At 36.9% G+C, this 22508-nt stretch overlaps 1 protein-coding gene across 1 annotated transcript; it reads left to right on the plus strand.

The window, feature by feature from the left end:
* Positions 1 to 1210: 1210 nt before the first annotated feature.
* Positions 1211 to 21263, plus strand: LOC129261148 (acid-sensing ion channel 1C-like). Its single transcript, XM_054899205.2, has 11 exons — positions 1211 to 1500; positions 6003 to 6298; positions 11225 to 11392; positions 13657 to 13818; positions 14680 to 14807; positions 15962 to 16149; positions 17032 to 17176; positions 17774 to 17836; positions 18221 to 18368; positions 19777 to 19868; positions 20270 to 21263. Exons 1-11 carry the CDS (start codon positions 1483 to 1485, stop codon positions 20389 to 20391), a joined length of 1530 nt encoding a protein of 509 aa, XP_054755180.2. The 5' UTR covers positions 1211 to 1482; the 3' UTR covers positions 20392 to 21263.
* Positions 21264 to 22508: the final 1245 nt, after the last annotated feature.

A 22508-nucleotide genomic window follows, 5' to 3' on the forward strand; every position in this document is an offset into this window, starting at 1 on the left:
GTCGGCAGCGGAGGCCTATTAATAACTCTTTTGAGCAGAGAGTTTACATCAGCCCTTATTGGGGACGGACGTCATGGTTATAAATAGAATTCATAATTAAAGTTAGAAAATAATACTCATGAATAAACAACAGGAAAGAAATTTCTTCAGTGGAATTGAGTAAATTGACAAACACAAATTGGCCAAATTTAATTAAAGGCTCTGTTAAACAGAATTCAAAAAATGTTATTCACGGATTGTATTCATTAAAATATTTTATATAAAACTGCTCCGTTAGCAGCTAAGTCACTTCACTCCCTCGTTTGTACGTATGCTTTAAAGTGATATCTTAGGCATTTTACCAAGTAGATGAAGAAACGCCAAAACTCTACACAATTTTGCAACCCTCTGCACCAGAGCTCGAAATTAAACAGCGCCACCTAAATTTTACGTCATTTTGATTGCAATTTTTATTTCATTTATGTCAATCAATTATAAACATTTCTTCCTCTTTTATACTATCAACACTGGGCAACATACACTGTTAAAAAAAAACCCGATTTTACAGAAAAAGAGAAGATTTTGCAGAAAGCAATAACAGAATTGTTCTGTAAATTCATAAAACAGGAATTTTTCTGCAATTTAACAGAACAGGTCTGTTTAAAAAGAGGAAAAGGCTGTTTACTTTAAGGAAATTTTTAAGGTTCCATACACCAAATACCAATTTTCTGTAAGATAACCCAATCTGGTAAGATTACAGGTGTTTTCGAGACTCTGCTGCAGGAACTTCTTTTATTTTAAGGATAAATTTTTTAACAGTGTACTGTTCACATAACTATTGGTTGAATTCTGTCCAAATTGGGTAATAAAAACAAATTATTTGCTCAGTTGGATAATTGCCCAGAAATCATAATCTACAGATGAACGAGTGAAGTAAAAAGCTGCTAATGAAGCATTATTTTTTATATTTATCTTTTTGATTTAACTTAAAGGCTCTCACGAACAATTTAAGCGTTAACTATCGTAATTTAAAAAAATATATCGGTTTACGTGTTTAGTTATCCATCCATTTACTCAATTTGTGTGTGTTTCTTTCATGGACATTATTTTCTAACTTTAATTATGGATTCTATTTATAACCATGACATATATCACTAATTAACCTCTCAGGTAAACACTCTGATCAACAAAAAGAGAACTATATAGGCCTACGCTGCTCTACTAATAGTTCACATTGACTTTCTCTTCAAAGAAATGAGTGGTTGACATTACGAAGCGATGCGATGATAGACCCAAAGACCACGGAGCTCCATGCATAGACCCTCATTTATTTCAACAAGACATTGATTTACTGGAGTATCAATCAGTTCATAATGTAACTTAAGCAGGAAGGAGATCTATATACTCACTTGTGTTTTTCTTAACGATCGATATTTGTTCGCAATCTCGGCAATTATTACTCACTAATCAACGGAAAGCGAAAAGACTTTTCAAAGTCACGACATGTCGGCATCACGGCGGGTAAGTCAAATTAGACCCCATTGTTATAGGGCGCGAAAACGTTTACGCTGGCAAACATGGTAACTGTCCAAACCGGCAAAGGTTATTACGTTGCATCAACACTTATAACCAATGGATTCGTTTTATAATTATATTCATTGCATAATTCTAATTAGGACCAGATTGCATTGATTTCGTCAGTGCAATAAATATCCCCTCCAACTCCAAGCATGACAAGATTACGCCGGGAATAGCCATGACCGCATTTGCTAACCCACTTTGGTCCGACACCCACCCACCCACCCACTTCCCACGAATTGAATTTCTCGATGTCCATTGTCCAATAATTTACATTGATGTATAGGACTGTGTTAGAAACTTTGAATAAGATATATAATTTACATTCTGTTTAAAGGAATGCGGAACGTTTGATAAACATAATAGTCTTGGCGTATTGGGCGAAGCGTTGATGATAAAATTCCTTGACGTCTACATTTTGCTCTTTGTGACGTTTTAAAATTTTATATCTGAGTAAGACACAAGTCGACACAAATCGCCAGGAAAACATAATGGTGGACCCCTGCATTTATAAATAATTAAAATTTTAATAATCATGTATAAATACAATTCTCCCAAATTTCGCCCTTTTCTTGTATTTGAAAATAAAGTGTTTTAATCTGTAGATGCATGCGTTTTGGGTTTCTTTTGTAACACTCAGTTTAGTGTTATTAAGTACAAGAATAAAAAAAAAATTAGCTTTCGTTGGAAGTGACAATGTTACCGAATGCAAACATACTTTTAAAGGGTGTGGGCAACACTCCGACTAGATGTAAAATCTGGAAAATTTTAGTACATCAATTTTAGGTGTTACTGAATAATTTTTGCATGGTATAACTGTCTGATGCACATACAAATACTTTTAGGAGATGTATAAGAAAATAGAACGCTCTACGAGCAATTGAGTTTCTTTGTGCTGACTTTAAAAAGTCTAATTGGCATGGACATTGATTTAGTCATCATCGGGGTAAATACGTCCATTTTTTAGTATAAAATGTGTTTGCATTAGAACCTATTGCGTTTCAATATTACAATTTACCTAATCAAGATTTGTGGAAGCAATCCCCTCTCTATATCATGAATATCATATAACAAAATAATGTGGTGTTGGATAGAATGGAAATTTTGAATAAAAACAGATTTGATAGGGTAAAAAGAAAGATCTTGTTAAAGGAGATGAGAAAAAGATGACAGAGCATGACAAGGGACATGCTGTTTGTACGTCGTCACGAACAATAAACCGAAATCTCAGAAGTAAATAATGATTGTTCTAAGCAAACGTCAATCGTTTTGAAAAGGAATGAAAAAGCCCCTTGAAAAGGGCGGCCTCGCCAATAGCAGAAAACGATTTGCATATACTTTTCTTGTCCTTTGCATGCCTTTTGTGTGCAGTGCACGAGTAGAAATGCTTGTGAGAACGTCGGTCCCTGCATGTACATGATTTAGTTTTCTGTAGTTTTAAGATGTTCCTTTTATTGGTTCATCAAATTTATACAATTGTTACATTTTATGCTTTTATTTCCTTCTGGATTATATAAAGAAACTTGTTAAACTGTATAAATTTATCAATAAATGCCATAACACCTGCACCACAAAATTATGTTGATTAAAAAATAAAATAAAAATATGTTCGTTGCTTTCACTGGAAGAAACGATGGAATATAATCTTTATATCGAAAGCGGTAGGATGGCAAGCAGGAGGGCGTCGTATGGGGATGGCGACCACAACCAAAGTCTTTAAAAGGAGTGACTATTTAAAGGTGAAAAATCAGAGAGAACCATGTCGAATAGAGAGGTCTTGGCCGTGTAACACCCATGCCTATCCCACTATTTAAATAATAATAAAAAAAACCTCGTCACACTTACGTTGTCTTGCAGCTATAAAAATGTCCTGCCCCCTCACCCACGGCAAAATATTGTTATCGACTTATCCCTATCATCGGATACGTCGAATAACATGTACAGCTTCAGGCATTTGGAAATTGACTTTCGTCACCAAATAAATCATTGAATAATCATATATTTCTCAAAAGTTTGTGCTGCAACAAATCAGAATTTGTCATCTAAAATGTCATAATGGGCTTGCCATTATGAAAAGGCAAAGAGAGTGATGGAGAGGGAGAGAGATCGAGAAGTGGGGGAGAGAGAGAAACCACTTACCGATATTGACTTTCTCTTTATCTGTTATTTGGCATTCTGGGAAACGGTAAAGATTTTTGTCCACTTGTATAATTCGATGAATGTGAATGTAAACAACCAAGGCCAGGAGCACGGAAATGCATGCTACATGGCTACGGGAGGGGGGGGGGGGGGTGACCGTTATGACCACAAGTTCTCGTATAGGCAGACGCAGCGGTGCTAAATGGGGCAGGGCGTCCGCTCCTCTTGTGAAAGATGAATAATATGGGAAGGAAATTAAAAGCGGGAGTAAGAATTATATAGAATGAGAGAATTCCGAATGGAGTATAGCTTTATACCAGTTAGACCTACCCCTGTTAATTGAGAGCATTTTCGTCAATTATTGATGTCTTACCTCCGTATCAAGATACCCCAGCGTTACCCCCTGCGTATGGGCCCTACTTTACTCTTTTCGAACATGGCAATTCACTATACATGTACTATTACAATTTATTGTAAAATTGATTAATGTCTGTTTGTTCAGTGCAAAACGGCTTAACTCCTTGAATTGCCAGACATATTTACGCTTCTGTCAATAAGCCAGTTCGGAGTTCCACTCTGCGCATGATCAGGAGAGGGTTATTTGAACTCTTAATGCGATGTTTAATATTTAATGATATAATACCAACTATGATGTCTTGATTATTCATAATTATATTCCTTTTAGATGTGTTTCCAACATGTTGGAAAGCAACAATATTTTCAGTAAATTACTGGTATTTAACAGTTGGCCAAGTACATTGTAATAGCAACATGCGAATGCATTAAAAGTATAAATGCAACATGTACCTTTATAAAGTGTTCATTGGTGTGTTATTCTAGTCGCCTGGTCTATGCAATTTGTGCATCCTGCTATGTCAGGCTAGCTTACGTAATATCTTGCTTTGAAATTTGACTATCCTAATGGAAGAAATGAAAGGTCAATATTGTACAAACTTGCCCATGAGGTGAACTGGTCTAGGAATGGGTACCGGCAGGATTACTTTTATTCCTTGAATGCTTTAGCGTCTATTATTGCGGCTCAGCTACAACGTAATGATACCAAGTATATGCACATAGTAACTGCGCTATATAAATAGACATAATATTATATCATTATTATTATTAACTGTGGACAGGTTGATCGGGAGGCACTTGATACAAACAGTGTGAAATCACGTAATGATTTTTCTTAAGAGAAAGGGAGTGCAAGAAGGATTTACCCGAGTGAATGACGTAATGGCGCTACTTGAAAGGCGCTTTACGTCACAAGGTTAGTGTCTGGTGGGAGAAAGAAAGAGGGAAGATGGAGAGGGTGTATAGAGCGATGGAGAGAGAGAGAGAGAGAGAGGGAGAGAGAGAGAGAGAGGGGGAGAGAGGGGAGAGGGAGATTGTGAGCTCGAAAGAGTGAGAGCAAGAAAGACTTGATAACTGAATAAATTCTCTTTGAATAATTTACATTTTCATGAATATAGCGCATAAAGATGTGAAATAATCTTTTTTCATTAAAAATAAAATGCATTCCTGGACAAAGAAGGTATAATTATCTGCGATCTTTTCACAAGGACAGTTGTGACGAAAATCATTTAAGCTCTTTCCACTTTCTACCTCTATATTGACATTCGCCCGAAGGGGTGTTTCAATGAAAAGAAAGAATAGTGAGATTAAATAGGCTCCCGAATGATACTTGTTTTCTTCTATTCTTATTCACTCAGTCCTTAATACGCGGGTAGGAAACATCATACACAAGCACATACACCTGATGAAAAAACGACAGAGACAATTTCAAATGTTAAACTAGCTAAAAGTAGATCAGAAAGCAAAAATACTGTTTCAAGTTTGAAGAGAGATAGAGAAAAGAGAGAGAGAAAAGAGAGAGAGATATATATAGTTAAAGAGCGATACGGGGAGGGATAGAAAGAAAGAGAGAGAGAGAGGAGAGAGGAAGAGGATAGAGGAGTAAGAAAGGCTGAGGCTTTTTCAGGGAGAGCGAGAATTATGTTTGTATCCTCCAGGCATTGTTGTAGAGACAATTATCGAACGCTTAAGTATTTCGCGATCGAAATTTTCCACAAAATTAGTGTCAGGTCATAGCATATCACTGCCAGTGCTACACTTAAAAAGACATACAGATATAACGTATAGATTTCACAAGAACTATTTCTTCCATCAAAATTAAAGACCTGATTTCAATTGATGAAATTAGTTTTGGCTGATTTAGTGCCCAGCTGAATTTCCCCGTTGATGACTTTACGATTCACAGTGAACCGCATTAATAGAAATCACATTGGTATCACGTGCATTTACAGGGTGACGAAAAGAAGTCGGGCTTCAACATGCCCAGGAGCCTGATCAAGGTGGCTCCAGCGGTGGAGACGGAGGCGGATACCCTCCCGGAGAAGAAGGGCATCGAGACGGTGAGTGGAGGGCTCCAGGCTCCTTCCAGCAAGTCTCCTCCTCCAGTATTCCCGGATGATATCCCGCTCCACATGCGGTACAGGGACAAGGTGTCTTGGTGGGCCATCCTGTACCGGTCTGTTCCTGATGCCATCGGAATCGGAGGGATGAAGTATGCCTTCAACCCGGCGGAAGTCAAGTGGAGAAGGTAGGGTTTGGGATGATCTGAGTACACATAGGATGGGAGGGGCAATCCATTGTGGGGTTATGGAGGGGCAAGCCATCATGGGTTCACATAGATGTTTGGAGTGGTTATAAGTGGGTGCGTCGTGGTCTAGTGGTTCTGACTCTCGCCCTTCAAACAGAGGGTCGTGGGTTCGAACCCTAGCCATAGCGTGTTTTCCTTGTATCCACACAGTGATGCACTCGACCCAGGTGAGGTAAATGGGTACCGGCAGGAAGTAATTCCTCAAAAAGCTGTGCGCATCAGAATCGGTAGACTAGCTTAGCCGGGGTAATATGGGAGCGTCTTGAGCACCTAGCAAGGTTGATACGTGCGCTATACAAGTCCTATATTATTATTATTTTAAGCTGCACTGTTGGTTGAAAGGATTGGAGAGGCAAGCCTTTGTGGGGGGGGGGGGGGGGTTTGTGAAGGATTGCAGAGACAAGCCAATGTGGGCTCATATGATGTTTGCAGTTCGCAAGGTACTCTAGGTTATAACGTTTGAAGGGGCAGGTATTTCTGGTTTCATTATTTGAAGGGGCAAGCAATAATATTGTACATGTACAGTTCAGGCCAAAAGTTTACATACACCCATGGAATTCAGTGAAATTTGTTCGCTTGCCAAACATTGTAAAATTTACTATATCTTCACAAATATAAATACTACCATGACAAATTTGGTATCAAATGAAAGAGCGTATTAAGCTCTTTCACATGAATGGGATGATGTTGGGATTAAAGTATATTTCAGGTAGAATTTTCTTTGAAGAAAAAAAGTAAAATTTGTGCCAAATGTATTCTTTTGTTTATTTATATTTTCAAACATCGTTTCATAGAAATATAGAAATGTCAAATCTGTGATTTATATTACATTTTTTATCATGATATGTAACCACTGAACAAAACAGTGTGATGTGAAATGTTTGTGTTGAGAAGTAATAGCACAAATATGAAATGTTTTGGTAAAGTTTTTATTTGTAATTTGTCTAAAATATGAAGATTTGGGGGGAAAATGCCACCTAAATATTTTTCAGCTCCTGATGAAGGGGCATGACATACTTATTTGTTTGATATCAAATTTGTCATGAGAGCACAAATATTTTATAAGATACAGTAAATTTGATGATGTTTGGCAAGTATCAACTTTTCTTTGAATTTCCAGGGAGTATGTAAACTTCTGGCCTCAACTGTAGGTTCACATAAATGATTGCAGGGGCAAGCCACTGCCGATTCACACAGAATGATGATTGTAGGTTCACATAGGGAATTGAAAGGAAACACAATTGTGGGTTTACATAAATAAGTGAAGGGGCAAGTTATTGTCGATTCACCTTGATGATTAGAGGGGCAACCATTGCGTATTCAAACGAAATTTAAAGGTCAAGTCCATCACCCAAGAAAATATTGGTTTTATTAAAAAAGGAAAAATCCAACTAGCATAACAATGAAAACTTCATCAAAATCGGATGTTAAAATTTGAAGTTTCGCTAATTTTTCATAAAACAGTTATATGCACAACTTGGTAATATGCAAATGAGATAGCCAGTGATGTCCCTCACTATTTCCTTTTGTGTTTTATTGTTTGAATTATACAATATTTCAGTTTTTAAATATTTGACGATAAGGACCAAATGTGCTGAACCACAAAATATTAAAGCAAAGGTAATTCCGCATGTTTCGGGGGAATAAAACTTTCACATGACAATAAGGAGAAAATTACAACATTTCACATTTCATATGATGAAATACAAAAGAAATAGAGGATGGGTGACGTCATCAGTCGCCTCATTTGTTAACTGACCATTATATCTGTTTTGTAAAATCAAGCGAATTTAAAAAATGCCATAACTTTTTTTTTTTACATCTGATTTTGATGAATTTTTCAGTGTTATGCTTGTTGGAATTTTTCTCTTTTTATTGAAATCAACTTGTTATAGGGGTGGACTTGTCCTTTTGACCTTTTGCCCCTCTCCTGTCTCTTGATGAAATCAGGGATCTTGACTACACCAGAGCCCCTCATTTATTTCCCATTTCACTAATCTGTTCAGTATATACACCCATGCATGTCTTTGAAAGGGCCCTTCGATCTTACATGGTTCGTTCGATCGCACTTCGATCAGTTATCTTTTGTATTCCCTTTGACACGGATGGTCTGAAACCTAATAGGAACATGTGTGCTCAGTGCTCACCCTTTTTATAAGATCACGCCTGTTATCCCCTGTCGAGTGGCTTGTATGTGTTTTGCTTCTTGATCTGTTAAAATCCACTTCTACAGTTCATATTCATGTAACTCAATGAAGAAGCACGTATACTCTTCATCTTTTTTTATCCGAGGAAGCTTTTTACCTGATGTTATTGTGTCAGGTATTAGACCATGAGCTGTTCCATAAAACCGTACGTTTCATAACACTGCTCGGTCGCTATGCTCCCTCACATACATAACATCCTTACACTGGTTCGAAAGTTACTTGTATAATAGGAAGATGTGTACTTTAATAGAGTCTGTAATATCAAATATATCATATATAAACTATGGAATTCCTCAGGGCTCCATACTTGGACCAATTTTATTTACAATTTACATAAATGATCTCATAATACAAGTAAAAAACTGCAAATTGCATTTATATGCAGATGATACAGTGTTATATTATTCTCATAGAAATATTGATATTATTGAAAAAAATATAAATTTTGATCTCCGTAAAATTCATAACTGGTTATGTTGTAATAAACTAAGTCTTAATGTTAATAAAACCATTTGCATGTTATTTGGGACTGGGACAATGCTATCTAAATGTGATACTTTAAATGTAACTATATCTGGTAAACGCATTGATCAACGAAATACTGTTAAATATCTGGGAATGTACCTTGATCCAAAGTTAAAATGGAATATACATATTGACGAAATGTGCACTAAAATTAGTAAGGTAGTCAGCTTTCTGGCCCGTCTTAGACATTTTATATCAGAATCCAATCTTAAGATAGTTTACAATTCTATTATCCTTCCACTTTTTGATTATGCAGATATTGTTTATGATTCGGCAAGCAAAAAATACACTGACCGTTTGCAAAAATTACAAAATAGGGCCGGACGTCTCATTTTAAAAATAAATCCGTTTAATCACGTTTCAAACAATGATATTCATATCAAATTAGGATGGCAGTCTCTCAAATCAAGGCGTAAATCACATTTAAACATAATGGTATACAAATCCCTTCATAACTTAGCCCCACCTTATTTAGAAGAGTATTTCCAATATTGTAATTATTCGTATTCTCTCCGATCGCAAGGAAATATTAAAATTCCCAAACCCAAGAGTGAATGCTGTCGAAGAACGTTCTTATATAGAGGATCACGAGGATATAATGATCTACCATCTACAATAAAATTATCAAATAGCCTATTTACTTTTTATAAAAATTTAAATCAGATAATTCAGCCTTGCCCTGACCTTTAAAAGAAATACTAGCGACAAGTGGGTGGGTGGGGGGAGGGGGTCGCGTTAGGGTATAGATGTATTCTCTTGCATTCTTTTTGTTGTTTTTCATTATTGTTTAGCTCAATTATTTCTAATGTATAATTCTATTTTATATAATGTACAGTAACTGTTGTTATGTCATGTTATGTACAGTTACTGTTGTTACGTATTCTCTGGACCCCAGGGAAGAACAGTTTTGTTATATTAACAAAGCTGAGTGGGTTTATCCAGCCATCTCACTATACTTTTGATTTTATTATGTACATACATTTACCTTGTATTGTTTTTAACATTGTGATATGGAAAATAAATACCAATACCAATCCTTGCCCACCCAGCGTACCCGTGTTGTCGCCAATTTACCCGATAAAGATGGAACCAAAAATGAGAAGTATATAGCATTTAGGATAAGGATATGATAGATCCGATGAGTAGGCCTGTACATTTTGTCATTTGTTTCTGTTCTTTAATTTGTTGTTTGTCTTTGCTTTTGTTCGTTTGCTATACTTGGTACCTTGGCAACAATAACACTTTCGTCTGTATTTATTTATGTTCTGATGATATGTTTTGTATTGTCTCTTTGTCTGTACATGATCATGGTATCAACTTGTTTTTTTTTAATGAATTGGAAATAAAATGATGAATTGAATTGAATATTATGTTGTGATTTGAATGGTGTGTGATTAACCCTCGTACCTCTTGACCTATACCGACAATAATGTCAAATATTCGGTTGCCAATTCGTCTAATTGCCAACTCGTCTTCTATCATTTGGTCTACCATCAGTTCGTCCACTCAACACATGGTCCACTTTTATTTAGTCCATTCCGTCTAATAACCAGTTGGTCCAACAGCCATTTAGTCCATATACCATTTGGTCTAATTAAACTAAAGTGTTAAATGTGCAAAACGAATTAAAAGATAATGGGTATTAGATCAACTGGTTATTAGACAAAATGGAGGCGCGATAGCTCAGTCGGTAGAGCAGGGGACTCGTATTCCGGTGACCCGGGTTCGATTCTCACTTGGTGCGCTAGTGCCCTTTGGTATAAGGCATTAATCCTCAGTACCAGGTCCTTCGGAGAGGACCTTAAGCCGTCGGTCCTCTGGTTGCTTGCTTACAAGCATTCATGCTTTCTTAGCAATCAGGTAAAAAATCACCACCAATACCAATACCAATACCAATGGTTATTGGACCGAATGGGTGTTGGACGAAATGTTGATGGACGGAATTGCATTAGACTAAATGAAGGTAGACCATGTGGTGAGTGGACGAGTTGGCAGTGGACGAATTGGCAATTTACAAAATATTCAAGTATTGGGACTTTCTTGATTGATTTATCTGTAATTTTCCTTTCTGTTCCTGCTATACACTTCTTATATAGGCCTACAATGATGATCGTTTTCCCTATTTAAATTTCAGATTTTCCTGGCTTTTACTTGTGATGGGTGCGTTTGGTGCTCTGACCTACCAAGTCGTTGACAGGGCACAGCATTTTGCCAGTCATCCTAAGAGCGTGGACGTATCCATCAACTACACTGCACCAATCACCTTTCCTTCAGTCGCAATATGTAACTATAACACATTCAGGTAATAGTATTAATTAAAGGGGAATCCAACCCAAATAAAAACTTGTTTTTATAAGAAAAGGAAAAATCAGACAAGTTGATAGGTGAAAGTTTGAACAATATTGGACAAACAACAAGAAAGTTATGAATTTTTAAAAGTTGTAAATATTGGTAATCACTATACTCATGGAGACTTCAAATTGGCCGCATATGGGATGTCATAGTGATGTAAGGCAAGGACTACTCTTCCATGTACTCCAATACATATGATGCCTAAAATGTCATTTTTCCCAAAAGTTTTATTTCAAATTATATTTTTCTTTCATGAGGACACATACTACCTGGGTTATATTTAGATTACTGCCCCAGGGGAATGGGTACTTAGGAGAAAACCACAAATCCCTAATAATAAAGTACATGGCCTATGGGAAAGTTAATTTACTTACCCAGTTGCCAATTTGAAATCTACATACTATTAGTGATCTCAATTTTAAAGCAGCTATAACTTTCTTATTGCTTGTCCGATTTCTTTCAAACTTTCACCATTCTGTTTAATTATTTTTCTCCTTCCCAACACAACATTTTATGGCAAAGGCTGGATTCCCCTTTAAGCACACCATCGAGGGCATTGCTAAGAATTAAACGCACGAAGTACATTCGGAACAGTTTTATCACGCCCGAGGCATAACCACGGGCGTTTAAAGGAGAATGAAACCATTGACACCAGCTGAATCCATATCAAAGAGAAAAATCAAAGAAACATATTGTTGAAAGTTTGAGGAAGATTGAATGAATAATAAGAAAGTTATGAGCATTTGAATATTGAGATCACTAATGCCATGTAGATCCTCCCATTGGCAATGCGACCAAGATCTGTGATGTCACACACGTACAACTCCCTCTTTACTTTATTACTTATTTCACTTATATTCTCACTTTTATAGAGTCTATCACAAGGTGAGGTGTTCTCTTTATGAGAGGACAAGTACAGAGGTTTTACAATATTATATCATTGATGAATCGTTTGTCATATGATTAGAATGAGCAAAAAGAGATGTTTTGTGGTATATTTTCAGTGTCCAAAAGGGGAGAGTTGTTCATCTGTGACATCAAAGATCTTGGTCGCATTGCCAATAGGAGGATCTCCATAGCATTAGTGATCTCGACATTCAAATGCTCATAACTCTTCTATTGCTAGTCCTATTTTACTCAAACTTTTGTTGATCTTATTCTTTGATTTTTCTGCTTTCACAAAAGCTAACTTGCTCCAAGAGTTTCATTCTCCTTTAATTCTAAAATTTTCAGATGTTACAAGTGTGTGTAATAATATTCGAATACCCGAGTAAAAATTATATGTATTATATATTTTTTCAAGATAGTGGTGTGGATTCTTGTTATTTGATTAACCATCCTCATGCCAAAACCATGACCAGTCAATAGAACTAGTCATTAGTACCAGTCATTAATATTTTTTCCCGTCAGTTGAAATACATGACTGGTCATGTGATAGATTTCAACCATTAAATGATTGTGACCCATATTACCATTTTATAATAATAATTATTTCCCAACTCTTGCGCGTCCTAGTCATATCTGAAGCCTATGGACGCTTAAAAGTGCCACCCAGATGTTCAGATAATTAAATCTTGTTAAGTCTACATCCCTTAGAAAAATTGTCCACATGTCGAGATATGTCTACATCCTGTGGGAGAGATGATCAGATGATAATATCTTGGATCTCATCATGTCTACATCCAGTGGAGGAGATGATCAGATGACAAGATCTTCGATCCACGGATCATGTAATCTGATCATCTCTTCTAAGAGATGTAGACATGACGAGTTAGGTGATCATGACATTTGATCATTCTCTTCCACTGGATGTAGACATGACGAGATCCAAGATCTTGTCATCTGATCATCTCTCCCATGGGATGTAGACATGACGAGATCCAAGATCTTGTCATCTGATTATCTCTCCCACGGGATGTAGACATGGCGAGATCCAAGATCTTGTCATCTCATCATCTTTTCCAAGGATTATTATCTGAACATCTGGGTGGCACTTTTAAACTTCCATAGAAGCCCCATAGTAAATGAGGACAGTAATGTGAATGCTCGTGCGAAGTTTACATTGTTATTGATTGGATTGGTACTATAACACAGTGGATCAGTCCAAGGTTCCATTTCTTGTATGCCCTTAACGATGTAGGAAGGGATTTCATTAGGTTTGATGGCGTTGCAGTATATATATGTTTTATCGAATCTCTTGACATTTGTTCACAGAGCTTCCTTACTATCAGGAACTGAGCTTGGTGAGTTCCTGACCACCGCTGCTACTGATCCCGCCTCTCTCGACATGAATGATTATTACGATCTACTGACCTCCACCAATATGAGCCATCTGATGAAAAACTACGCCCAAGAACTGAATCTGTCTGTTTTATTGTGAGTATGATGATGATGATGATAATAACAACAATACTAATAATGATAATGCTAATATGCAACATTCATACATAATTACAATGTTTCTAAACGCTTCATACGATCACACCGACTTTAGCACGGCTACCCTGATAAGGTGCTCGAGCATTCAAAGAATTCCTTTCTACCGGGTACCCAATTGCTACACCTTATGGATGATCATGATGATAAGTCAGATTCATCATTTAGTCTTTTATTTTGGCGTTATAGCCTGTCTCATTGATGCTGTTTGAAATTGTTTGTACAAAACTTGACATTGCTCATTTCTTATGTATGTAATATTTGTATTTATGTAGAAGGGCCCCCGTATTCTAGTTATTGATGGAGCCACCCTTCTAAAAGAAGACTCATGAATAAAATAAAATAGAACGAATAAATACATGCAAAATGATTTTTAAAATGTGCTTCTACTTCTGCAACCCCTACTACTCTACCGCTGCTAGAGCTGATGCGCCAACTTCTTATTATCTGATTAATGGTGTATATGGAACAATGGGTTTATAATATAGGACAAGAGATGTTAAAGGGAACTGACTCTACGTTAGGGTGAAAATTAAACAAAGGAAGAGGACAAAATATTTTCCTTTAATGTTTGATAAAGAACAATTAATATAATTATTTATTATCATTGTCGGCGTCATCATCATTGCCATCGTCACTATCAATATTTATATTAGTATCATTGTCATCTATATCAATGTATCATCATCACCACCATCATCATCGTCATTATCATCATTATTTTTGTATTATAACGTATCACTTCTACTCCTATACCGTTAATCAGTATTAATTACATTTTGTTCTCTTTTTTATTAAAAGTGCAAAATTTGGTGGGTCAAATATTGACATAGAGGCAAATTTCTCGGTAGCCCTGACCGAATGGGGACCATGTTTTATTTTCAACGATGCTAATAATGGTTACCCACCTGCAACCGTGGAACGTGCAGGTAGGACGATTGATTGGTTTATACATTAATATTGTTCGATTGGTAGATTGATTGGTTGATTGGTATACTGCAAAATCGATTGGTTTTTTGACTGTAGATGACTGCATTAGTTAATTGATAATCATTTATTTGTTGATTGATTGGTAGATTGTTTGGTTGCTTGGTTGATTAGTCGTTAATTGATTGCTTTACACGCTGATTGATTTTTTATTACGCCTAAATTGAGTAGTTCATTGACTGATTTTTAGCTGATTGATTCATTAGATTTGATTGATCGATTGGTCGATTGATTGAATCTTTAATTGATTCTTTCATTGACTGATTGATTGGTAGATTGATCGATTGATTGGATAATTAATTGACTGATCGATAGATTGATTGATTTATTAGTTAATTTATTGATTGACTGATCGATTGATTAATTTATTAGTTAAGGTGCCGTGGCCGAGTGGTCTAAAGGCCACCGCACACCTTACGACTGGTCTGCGACCCGATTTAGGAACAAATCGCATTTTGCTAATTTTCTGAAGATGTGAATGGAACATATCATTTTATTTGAGGTTGAAATTAATTGAAATAATAATATTATAACAATTTTGAAAGATTGCAAGCCCTTATTTTGGAGTAAAGTCCAAATTAGGTTCAAATCGTAGCCAATCGTAAGACTGATATGACGTCATTACGACTAGATATTAAATTCGCTTTTATTCTAAGAAGGATGATAGCATAGTCACAAATTTGATCATAGGTATTCGCACGATGATTTCGAACATTACACAGTAAGATATTCCAAGTCTCAATATTAGCATCAAATTCTATTACATTTTATTCTGAAATCGAGTCGCAGACCAGTCGTAAGGTGTGCGGTGGCCTTAAGGCGCCTGGCTATACATGGAAAGTCCGGGGTTCGATCCCCGGCCGCGGCACCTATGCCCGTGAGCAAGGCATTTAATCTACAATGCTCTTTTATCCAGCTTTCAAATAAATGGAAATGCTAATATTGCTATATGCATTATTGGAAACTAGATGTGCACTTGTTTTAAAAAAAAATAGTAAATTATTTTTAGTTAATTTATTGATTGACTCATCGATAGATTGTTTGGTTAATTCATGTTATTAGTTAATTTATTGATTGCACTATATCCCAACTCCAGGTAAAGCGTACGGGTTGGAATTGATGCTTGATGTCGAACAGTGGGAGTACTTCTTCGGACCGTTCAATCGTATCTCGGCAGGATTCCAGATCCTTCTTTACGACTACGATTCCGTGCCCATGGTCGAAGATCACGGCTTCGGTATCTCACCCGGAACCCATTCCCATGTCGGAATCGAAGTGACCGATGTAAGTTCACCTGGGCTAGCTACAAAATGTCCTGATGTCAGGATTGAATCTTCGCTAAGTGTGGAAGGGGGGGGGGAGGGATACATCCACAAGTGGTTAAAAATGTAAGGGTCACATCTTAATCGAAAACATGCAACTCATTCTCTGTTGACTTTATAACATTAATGGTGGTATGAATCCTAAGCACGTGATTGGCTGAAATCTACCACGTGACCAGTTATCTATTTCAGCTTTTAGACAAATTTGCTATCGTTCTACATGACCGGTCAGGTTTTCCAGTTGAAGATGGTTGATCAAATAACAAGGACCCAAATCATTATACTTTATAAAACATATTATACAGGTCATTCTGCCCTGGCATTACCGTACAATTACACACACCTGTTACCTTTCAAGTAGTCCAAATGTTAGAACTGTTCCAAACTGCCAATCCCTCGTGCGTGGAATTTTTACCAATGTTCTCGATGATTATGTATCATTTTATAATTTGTATTTTATAGAGGGGCGGCGCAAGGGTTTTGTGATTGGGGGGGGGGGGGGGTGACGATCTAAGGTGATGCCATTTATTTCATCGAGTGAATAGCCTAACATCTATAGAGTTGTACGTCTCAGATCTATCTTTCCTCTATAGGCCCTATACATTCTTACTGATTTCTTATCTGCACAATAAAAACTTCAGCAATTTGTTTAAACATGTGTCTCTCTAACAACAATTTGTTTAAATTGTTAAAGAATTAAAAAAAATTAAACTGTTTAAACAACTTGTTAAAAACTGAACAGCCTGTTTAAAACTAACAATGATAGTTGATAGAGCAACGGGCCTAAACAATGCGCTTGAAATCTTAAACAGCGTTTTACAGTGTATACTTCTTAAATTTTCAGGTAAATAATCTGGAACCCCCCTTTGGTTCGTGCGAAGATAAAGAATTAAAATACTTTGATCACTACGGCTATGCGGAGTGCGACCATGAATGCAAAGGCGACTTCTATATTGAACACTGCGGCTGCGTACCTTGGGCTGCTCCGGGTGAGTTGAAAAACTTAATTTAAACGTGGGCTTAATATTCTTCACATGTCAAGTTCAACTAAATAGACCTTTTGCATGTGACGTAATAATCTCATAGCGCCCTCCCTCAGAGGATACAGGAATACACGTAAACATGGTAAACAGAGTTGTCAGAGATGCACCAGCTGAAGATCACCAATGCATGCCACGCAATGGCATGGACCTCTAAGATGGTATGAATGTACGAATTTTGTATTAATGGAAGAAAGGAGTGGAGTTAACGGAGTTATAAAATATAAAAAAGAGGCATTCATCAAAATCGAATGGAAATTAACGAAGTTACGCCATATACACACCGGAATATTAACTTTAAAGCATAATTTATTTGTGGACTGGAGGTGAATTATGGTACAGAACGATTATTAAAAGCTTGCGTAGCTCTCATGATACTCATATACTTTGGGATTTTTCCAATCCTTCCGACCATAAACAGAAGAGAATATTATCCATGATATTTTCAAGTGATTTTGTGTCAACATGAATAAGAATTATTATACGTAACACCAGCTAAGGGATACTAATTTTAGTTTCGATCATTTTTTATAATTTCATCAACAGAAAACGATTCTTTAGTGGAGTGCAACAACTGGGAACTATATACTTGTGTTTTTCCAAATTCCGGTAAGACCATTTTGTAGTTGAATCTAATCATGGTTATTTGATTTTTTTTTTCAGATGATTAAGTTTTTCTTATTTAATCTGTAGTTTATTGCAACCTTTTCCAATAAGTGAACTTTGTGATATTGTTTTGTTTGATCCAAAAATGCTTAGAAAATATATACACATGTTAAGATTTGAATATCGAGGTGAGGGGATCGCCCCTCCCCGAAAAAAAAATCGACCCCGTCCCCCTGGATCGCTACCTGTGGTACCATTTCACTTGGAAATCTACAACCCTTCCCCTTCTCTACCACTCGCAAAATATAGAGTCTGATACAATATGCCCGTTTTTTGAAGAACTTTCCCCTCAGTACTTTTTCGTTTCATTACTTTGTATGCATGCAGCGCTGTTTGTAACCAACCATACTTGCGATTGTCCAGTGCCTTGTAGTTTTCGGACCTACAAGCCTACAGTCTCGACGACGCAGTTCCCGTCGACGTTCTGGACCAATGTCTATTCTGCGCTATATGGTTTTCCTGCAGAGGTTTTTCCGTGAGTATAAAAGGGATATAGCGTCAAATCAAGTTAATCAGAATAAAAAATGGCAAAATAAGATGAAGTTATCGCTCCGTCGTTTGTTACATGGGAGGGTGATTGATAGATGTTTCAAAATATTTATAATTGACAAAGAGTATGTACTATCATCAGAATGAGTAAAATGAGATGTTTTGGAGTGTATCTTAGTGTTAAAAGGGGAAGGATTGTTCGTGTGTGACATCACAAGCTTGATTGCATTGCCAGTGGAATGATCTCCACGGCATTAGTAACCTCGACGTTAATGCTCATAACTGTCCTATTGTTTGCCCAATCTTTCTCAAACTTTAATTTATCTGATTCTTCTATTTTTTTAACAATCTGAATTGTTCCAAGGGTTTCAGTCTCCTCTGAACTCCACCATCTTTTGGTCAATATGAAGACAGTGACGTTCGGAGAATTCAAGAACAGATAAAATGTATTGTAAAGTGCTCTTCATGACAAAGAACAGCCAATAAGTCTTTGTCGAAAATTGGTGAATCAAGATAGTGATTTAGTCATTGACTCTGGACAAACGACACATTTGTAATTTTTTGTCAGCTCTGAAACTTAGGACGAAACTGCTGTTCCGGTTTTGCGACAGAGACCTCTCAGCTATTCTTTGTCAAACTTTTGACCGGCATTTATATGGTGGCCATGAAAGGACATCGCAATAGACCAAATCGCGGATATTGACGACGAAATTCACGACGTCGCGAATTTTTTTGCTTGCTTGGGCGGTCCTCATACAAGCGCCAAAAGACAGCTATGATTTCGTGTCGAACACGTGCATGTTGGCATGGGCTTGGCACTGAATTAAGAAATGAGACATATCGATCTAGCCTGCTGGTATTCTTCAACAACTTACTTAGAATTAGATTTGTCTATAGGCGATGGCAGCCTTAGATCTTACAAATCTACATACTTATTGCACTTTTTACAAAAGGATCATAATTTGAAGTTAAACCTACCATTTTCACAGAAAATGTCGTGAATTTCGTGGTAAAATTCGCGACGAAATCGGCGACATCGTGAATATTTTCGCGAATTTCACGACGAATTGGCGACGTCGTGAATCTCGTCAATATTCGCGATTGGTCTATTTGCGATGCCCCTTCAGTAGTCTGCAGGCACAGATCCTGATTGAAACTTTGATCAACAAGAGTGCCTCCACGCAAAGACTAGCACATACAAAACAGCCTTTAGTACACAAGGCATGAGTAGGCTGCACATTCAAACCCTTAACTCGAGTGTAGGGCCACCATGCATTTTCAATACATGTACTTTGTTCGTAGATCCGTTGCGCGTTGTGGAAGCGAAGAATTGTCTGATCAATAATACATACATGTTCTCTCTTCCTCTCTCTCTCGTTTTCTTTTTCAAACAGGGAAAATATATGTTATCTATCGATATACTTTCAAGAGATGAGTATTCAACAGATAAATCAACAGGTTGATTATACGTTCTTCAGTTTACTTTGTAAGTCCACTCCTCATGCACTTCTTTTTAATGTTTGAATCCCTCCCCCTCCCCCTCCCTCCCTCCCTCTCCCCTCTCTCTCACTGGGGTCAAGGGAGCAAAAACGAAATTTGTCAAACAGCATTTTCAAAGTGTGTTCATAGTATATTTACATAATGAACTATGTGACAATCGGCTTCACGCTGTTAAAATACTCATATTTCCCCTTTCTAGTCAACAGTGTGAAAATGATTTCACATTGTGTTCCGCACTGTGAACACACTGCAGTATGATTTTTGCATGTTTGCTACACAATCTTTCCCATGTTTAAATATCCATAAGAATAAGTAGTTAATATGTATTTTTTTTCGACTTGCTTTCATCAATAATTCTACAATATATTCTATTTTTTTTTATTCTAGGTGACATTGGCGGCTCTCTCGGACTGTGGCTCGGCGGCAGCGTACTCACTGTATTTGAATTTTGCGATCTTTTTAGTAATTCAATTTATGTCTACACGAAACGAGTGCCAAATAGATTTTGACACTATCAATGCCCATTGAAAATACGTTTTATTTTGTAAGATTATGATAAGTCTTTCAAAATGCAATTTCGTCGGAAGGCAGCACATACATAGATAACTTAACTTTGTGTATGTCTTTGAGTAAGGGCGGGGCCACGAGGGGCAAAGAGCTCACACCTGTGATTCTTCAAGTTGTGGGGGGGGGGGGGGGATGACGAGAAAAAGAAAAAAAAAGAGGGGAAGACAAAATGGAGAAAAATAAAGAGTGTGAAAAGAGAGTTCTGCACCAAGTGAGAGAAAAAGGTTACCTCGCCCCCATCAAAATACCCTGGTATTATTAATTGTCTGGTTCATAATTATCAGTTAGAACCAGGCCAATAATACATTAATTGGACTAATTATATATTCATGAAGCCATATTCTGGGACCCCATGGGCCGATTCCCCGCCAAATTTGGGTTGTGAGGATATTTCATCACGCTCTACCGAAATATGGAATCGCATATGCTGGAATGAAAAATTGGAATATTGATGTTTATTTTATGTTTTGTTCATCACCACCTTGCGGTACTATATTTTATACTTTATCCTTTATCACCTTGAAATATGAAAAGTGATACTCTGACGATAAATTGAGTACAATAGGTCTCGTCATAATAAATCAGGTTATATATCGCCTCTGAATTCTCTATTTGTGTGATTTTTTTACTCCTTGTACGCCAAATAATGATTTTGACAAATGTCATTTTTGTATATTATTTTGCAGATATACTGTATATACATGCATTCATATGGAGTTTAAAAAAAGAAATACAGATATCTAACTATTTTCTGAAAATGTTGTATCATACTGTATTCGAAGATTATGCAATAAATCATACATCTTTCAAAATACATATTGTCTGGAAGTAAATGTTTTGTGAGTGATGTCTTTGATTTGTAAGAACAGAGTTTGCGTGTTGTTTATGAAAATAGTAAATAATGCTATTTAGGGAGGTGAGGAATGTGATGATGCATGATATTGTTGCTACAATGCACAATGTAGATGGTACTATGAAACCAGCAAGAAGCAACGTGTCAAGAATTGATTGTTTGCAAAATACTTTAAATGCATTAAAATAATAGAGATGTATATTACGTATTTAATTATAGATTACAACTTTACTACCTCTACTACTAATGCTACTACTACTACTGCTACTACTACTACTACTTCTACTTCTACTATTACTATATACTACTACTACTACTACTACTACTACTACCACTACTACTGCTGCTGCATGCTGCCGCTCCTCTTCCTCCTACTTCTACTACTACTACTTCTACTATACCACTACTACTAGGCCTATTACAACTATTACTACTACTACTACTGTACCACCACCACCATTATGACTATTAGATTATGATTGATTTGTCAGATATTACATAATTTTCTTTGCTCCTGAACTCTCTCTCTCTCTCTCACACATTTTTCCCCCTCTCTCTTTCTCTCTCTCTGTCTGCCTCTGTCCTCCTTTCTCTCTCTCCCTCTCTTACCATGTCCTTTTACTTTCTCATTATGAGTCTTATTTTGATGTGCATATATTGTGACGAGTTAATAATACACGTTTAAGTCTGGAGGACAGACTAGAAAAAGGATATATCGCTATGTGAACAACGGACTTGTGAATCTGAATCGTCATGTATATATGTTTGTATATAAACTGTTTTAAAACGATTTGACATGGCGTGGCTTGTTTGCTAATTCAGGAGTGTCTGAATGGAGAACAAGATTCAGGAGGTTTACGTTGGAGTTTGTCCAGGACAGGTAACAATAAGAGCTTGTATGGACCAGCAAACCGTAACAGTGGGGGCTTGTCCGTGAGTCAATCCTCCGCCTAACAGTGGGGGCTTGGTGAGAGTCGAACCAGAACTCTCGGCGTAAGTTGTATCGAAGTACCGTATACCGTATAATGCTAGCGCCGGCGCGACAAAGTCGCATGAACGTATTCGGAGAGTGTGCAATCGTATTCAACGTTCAAGAATGTCATTAGACATTTGCATGGGTGTGTGTACACGTAGATGTAATGCTAGTGTGTGGATATCGCTGTCAGTGTTGTGTATGACGCTGTGTGGTGGCTCACAAGGTTGAGT

Source organism: Lytechinus pictus, chromosome 5, assembly GCF_037042905.1.
Source record: "Lytechinus pictus isolate F3 Inbred chromosome 5, Lp3.0, whole genome shotgun sequence".
NCBI lineage: Eukaryota > Metazoa > Echinodermata > Echinoidea > Temnopleuroida > Toxopneustidae > Lytechinus > Lytechinus pictus.

Bases quoted from the DNA above. Each gene is read 5' to 3' on its own strand.
- LOC129261148 (XM_054899205.2), top strand. The intron at 17,837-18,220 runs GTAAGACCATTT...GTATGCATGCAG, and splicing joins TTGTGTTTTTCCAAATTCCG to CGCTGTTTGTAACCAACCAT. The intron at 19,869-20,269 runs GTAAGTCCACTC...TTTTTATTCTAG, and splicing joins TACGTTCTTCAGTTTACTTT to GTGACATTGGCGGCTCTCTC.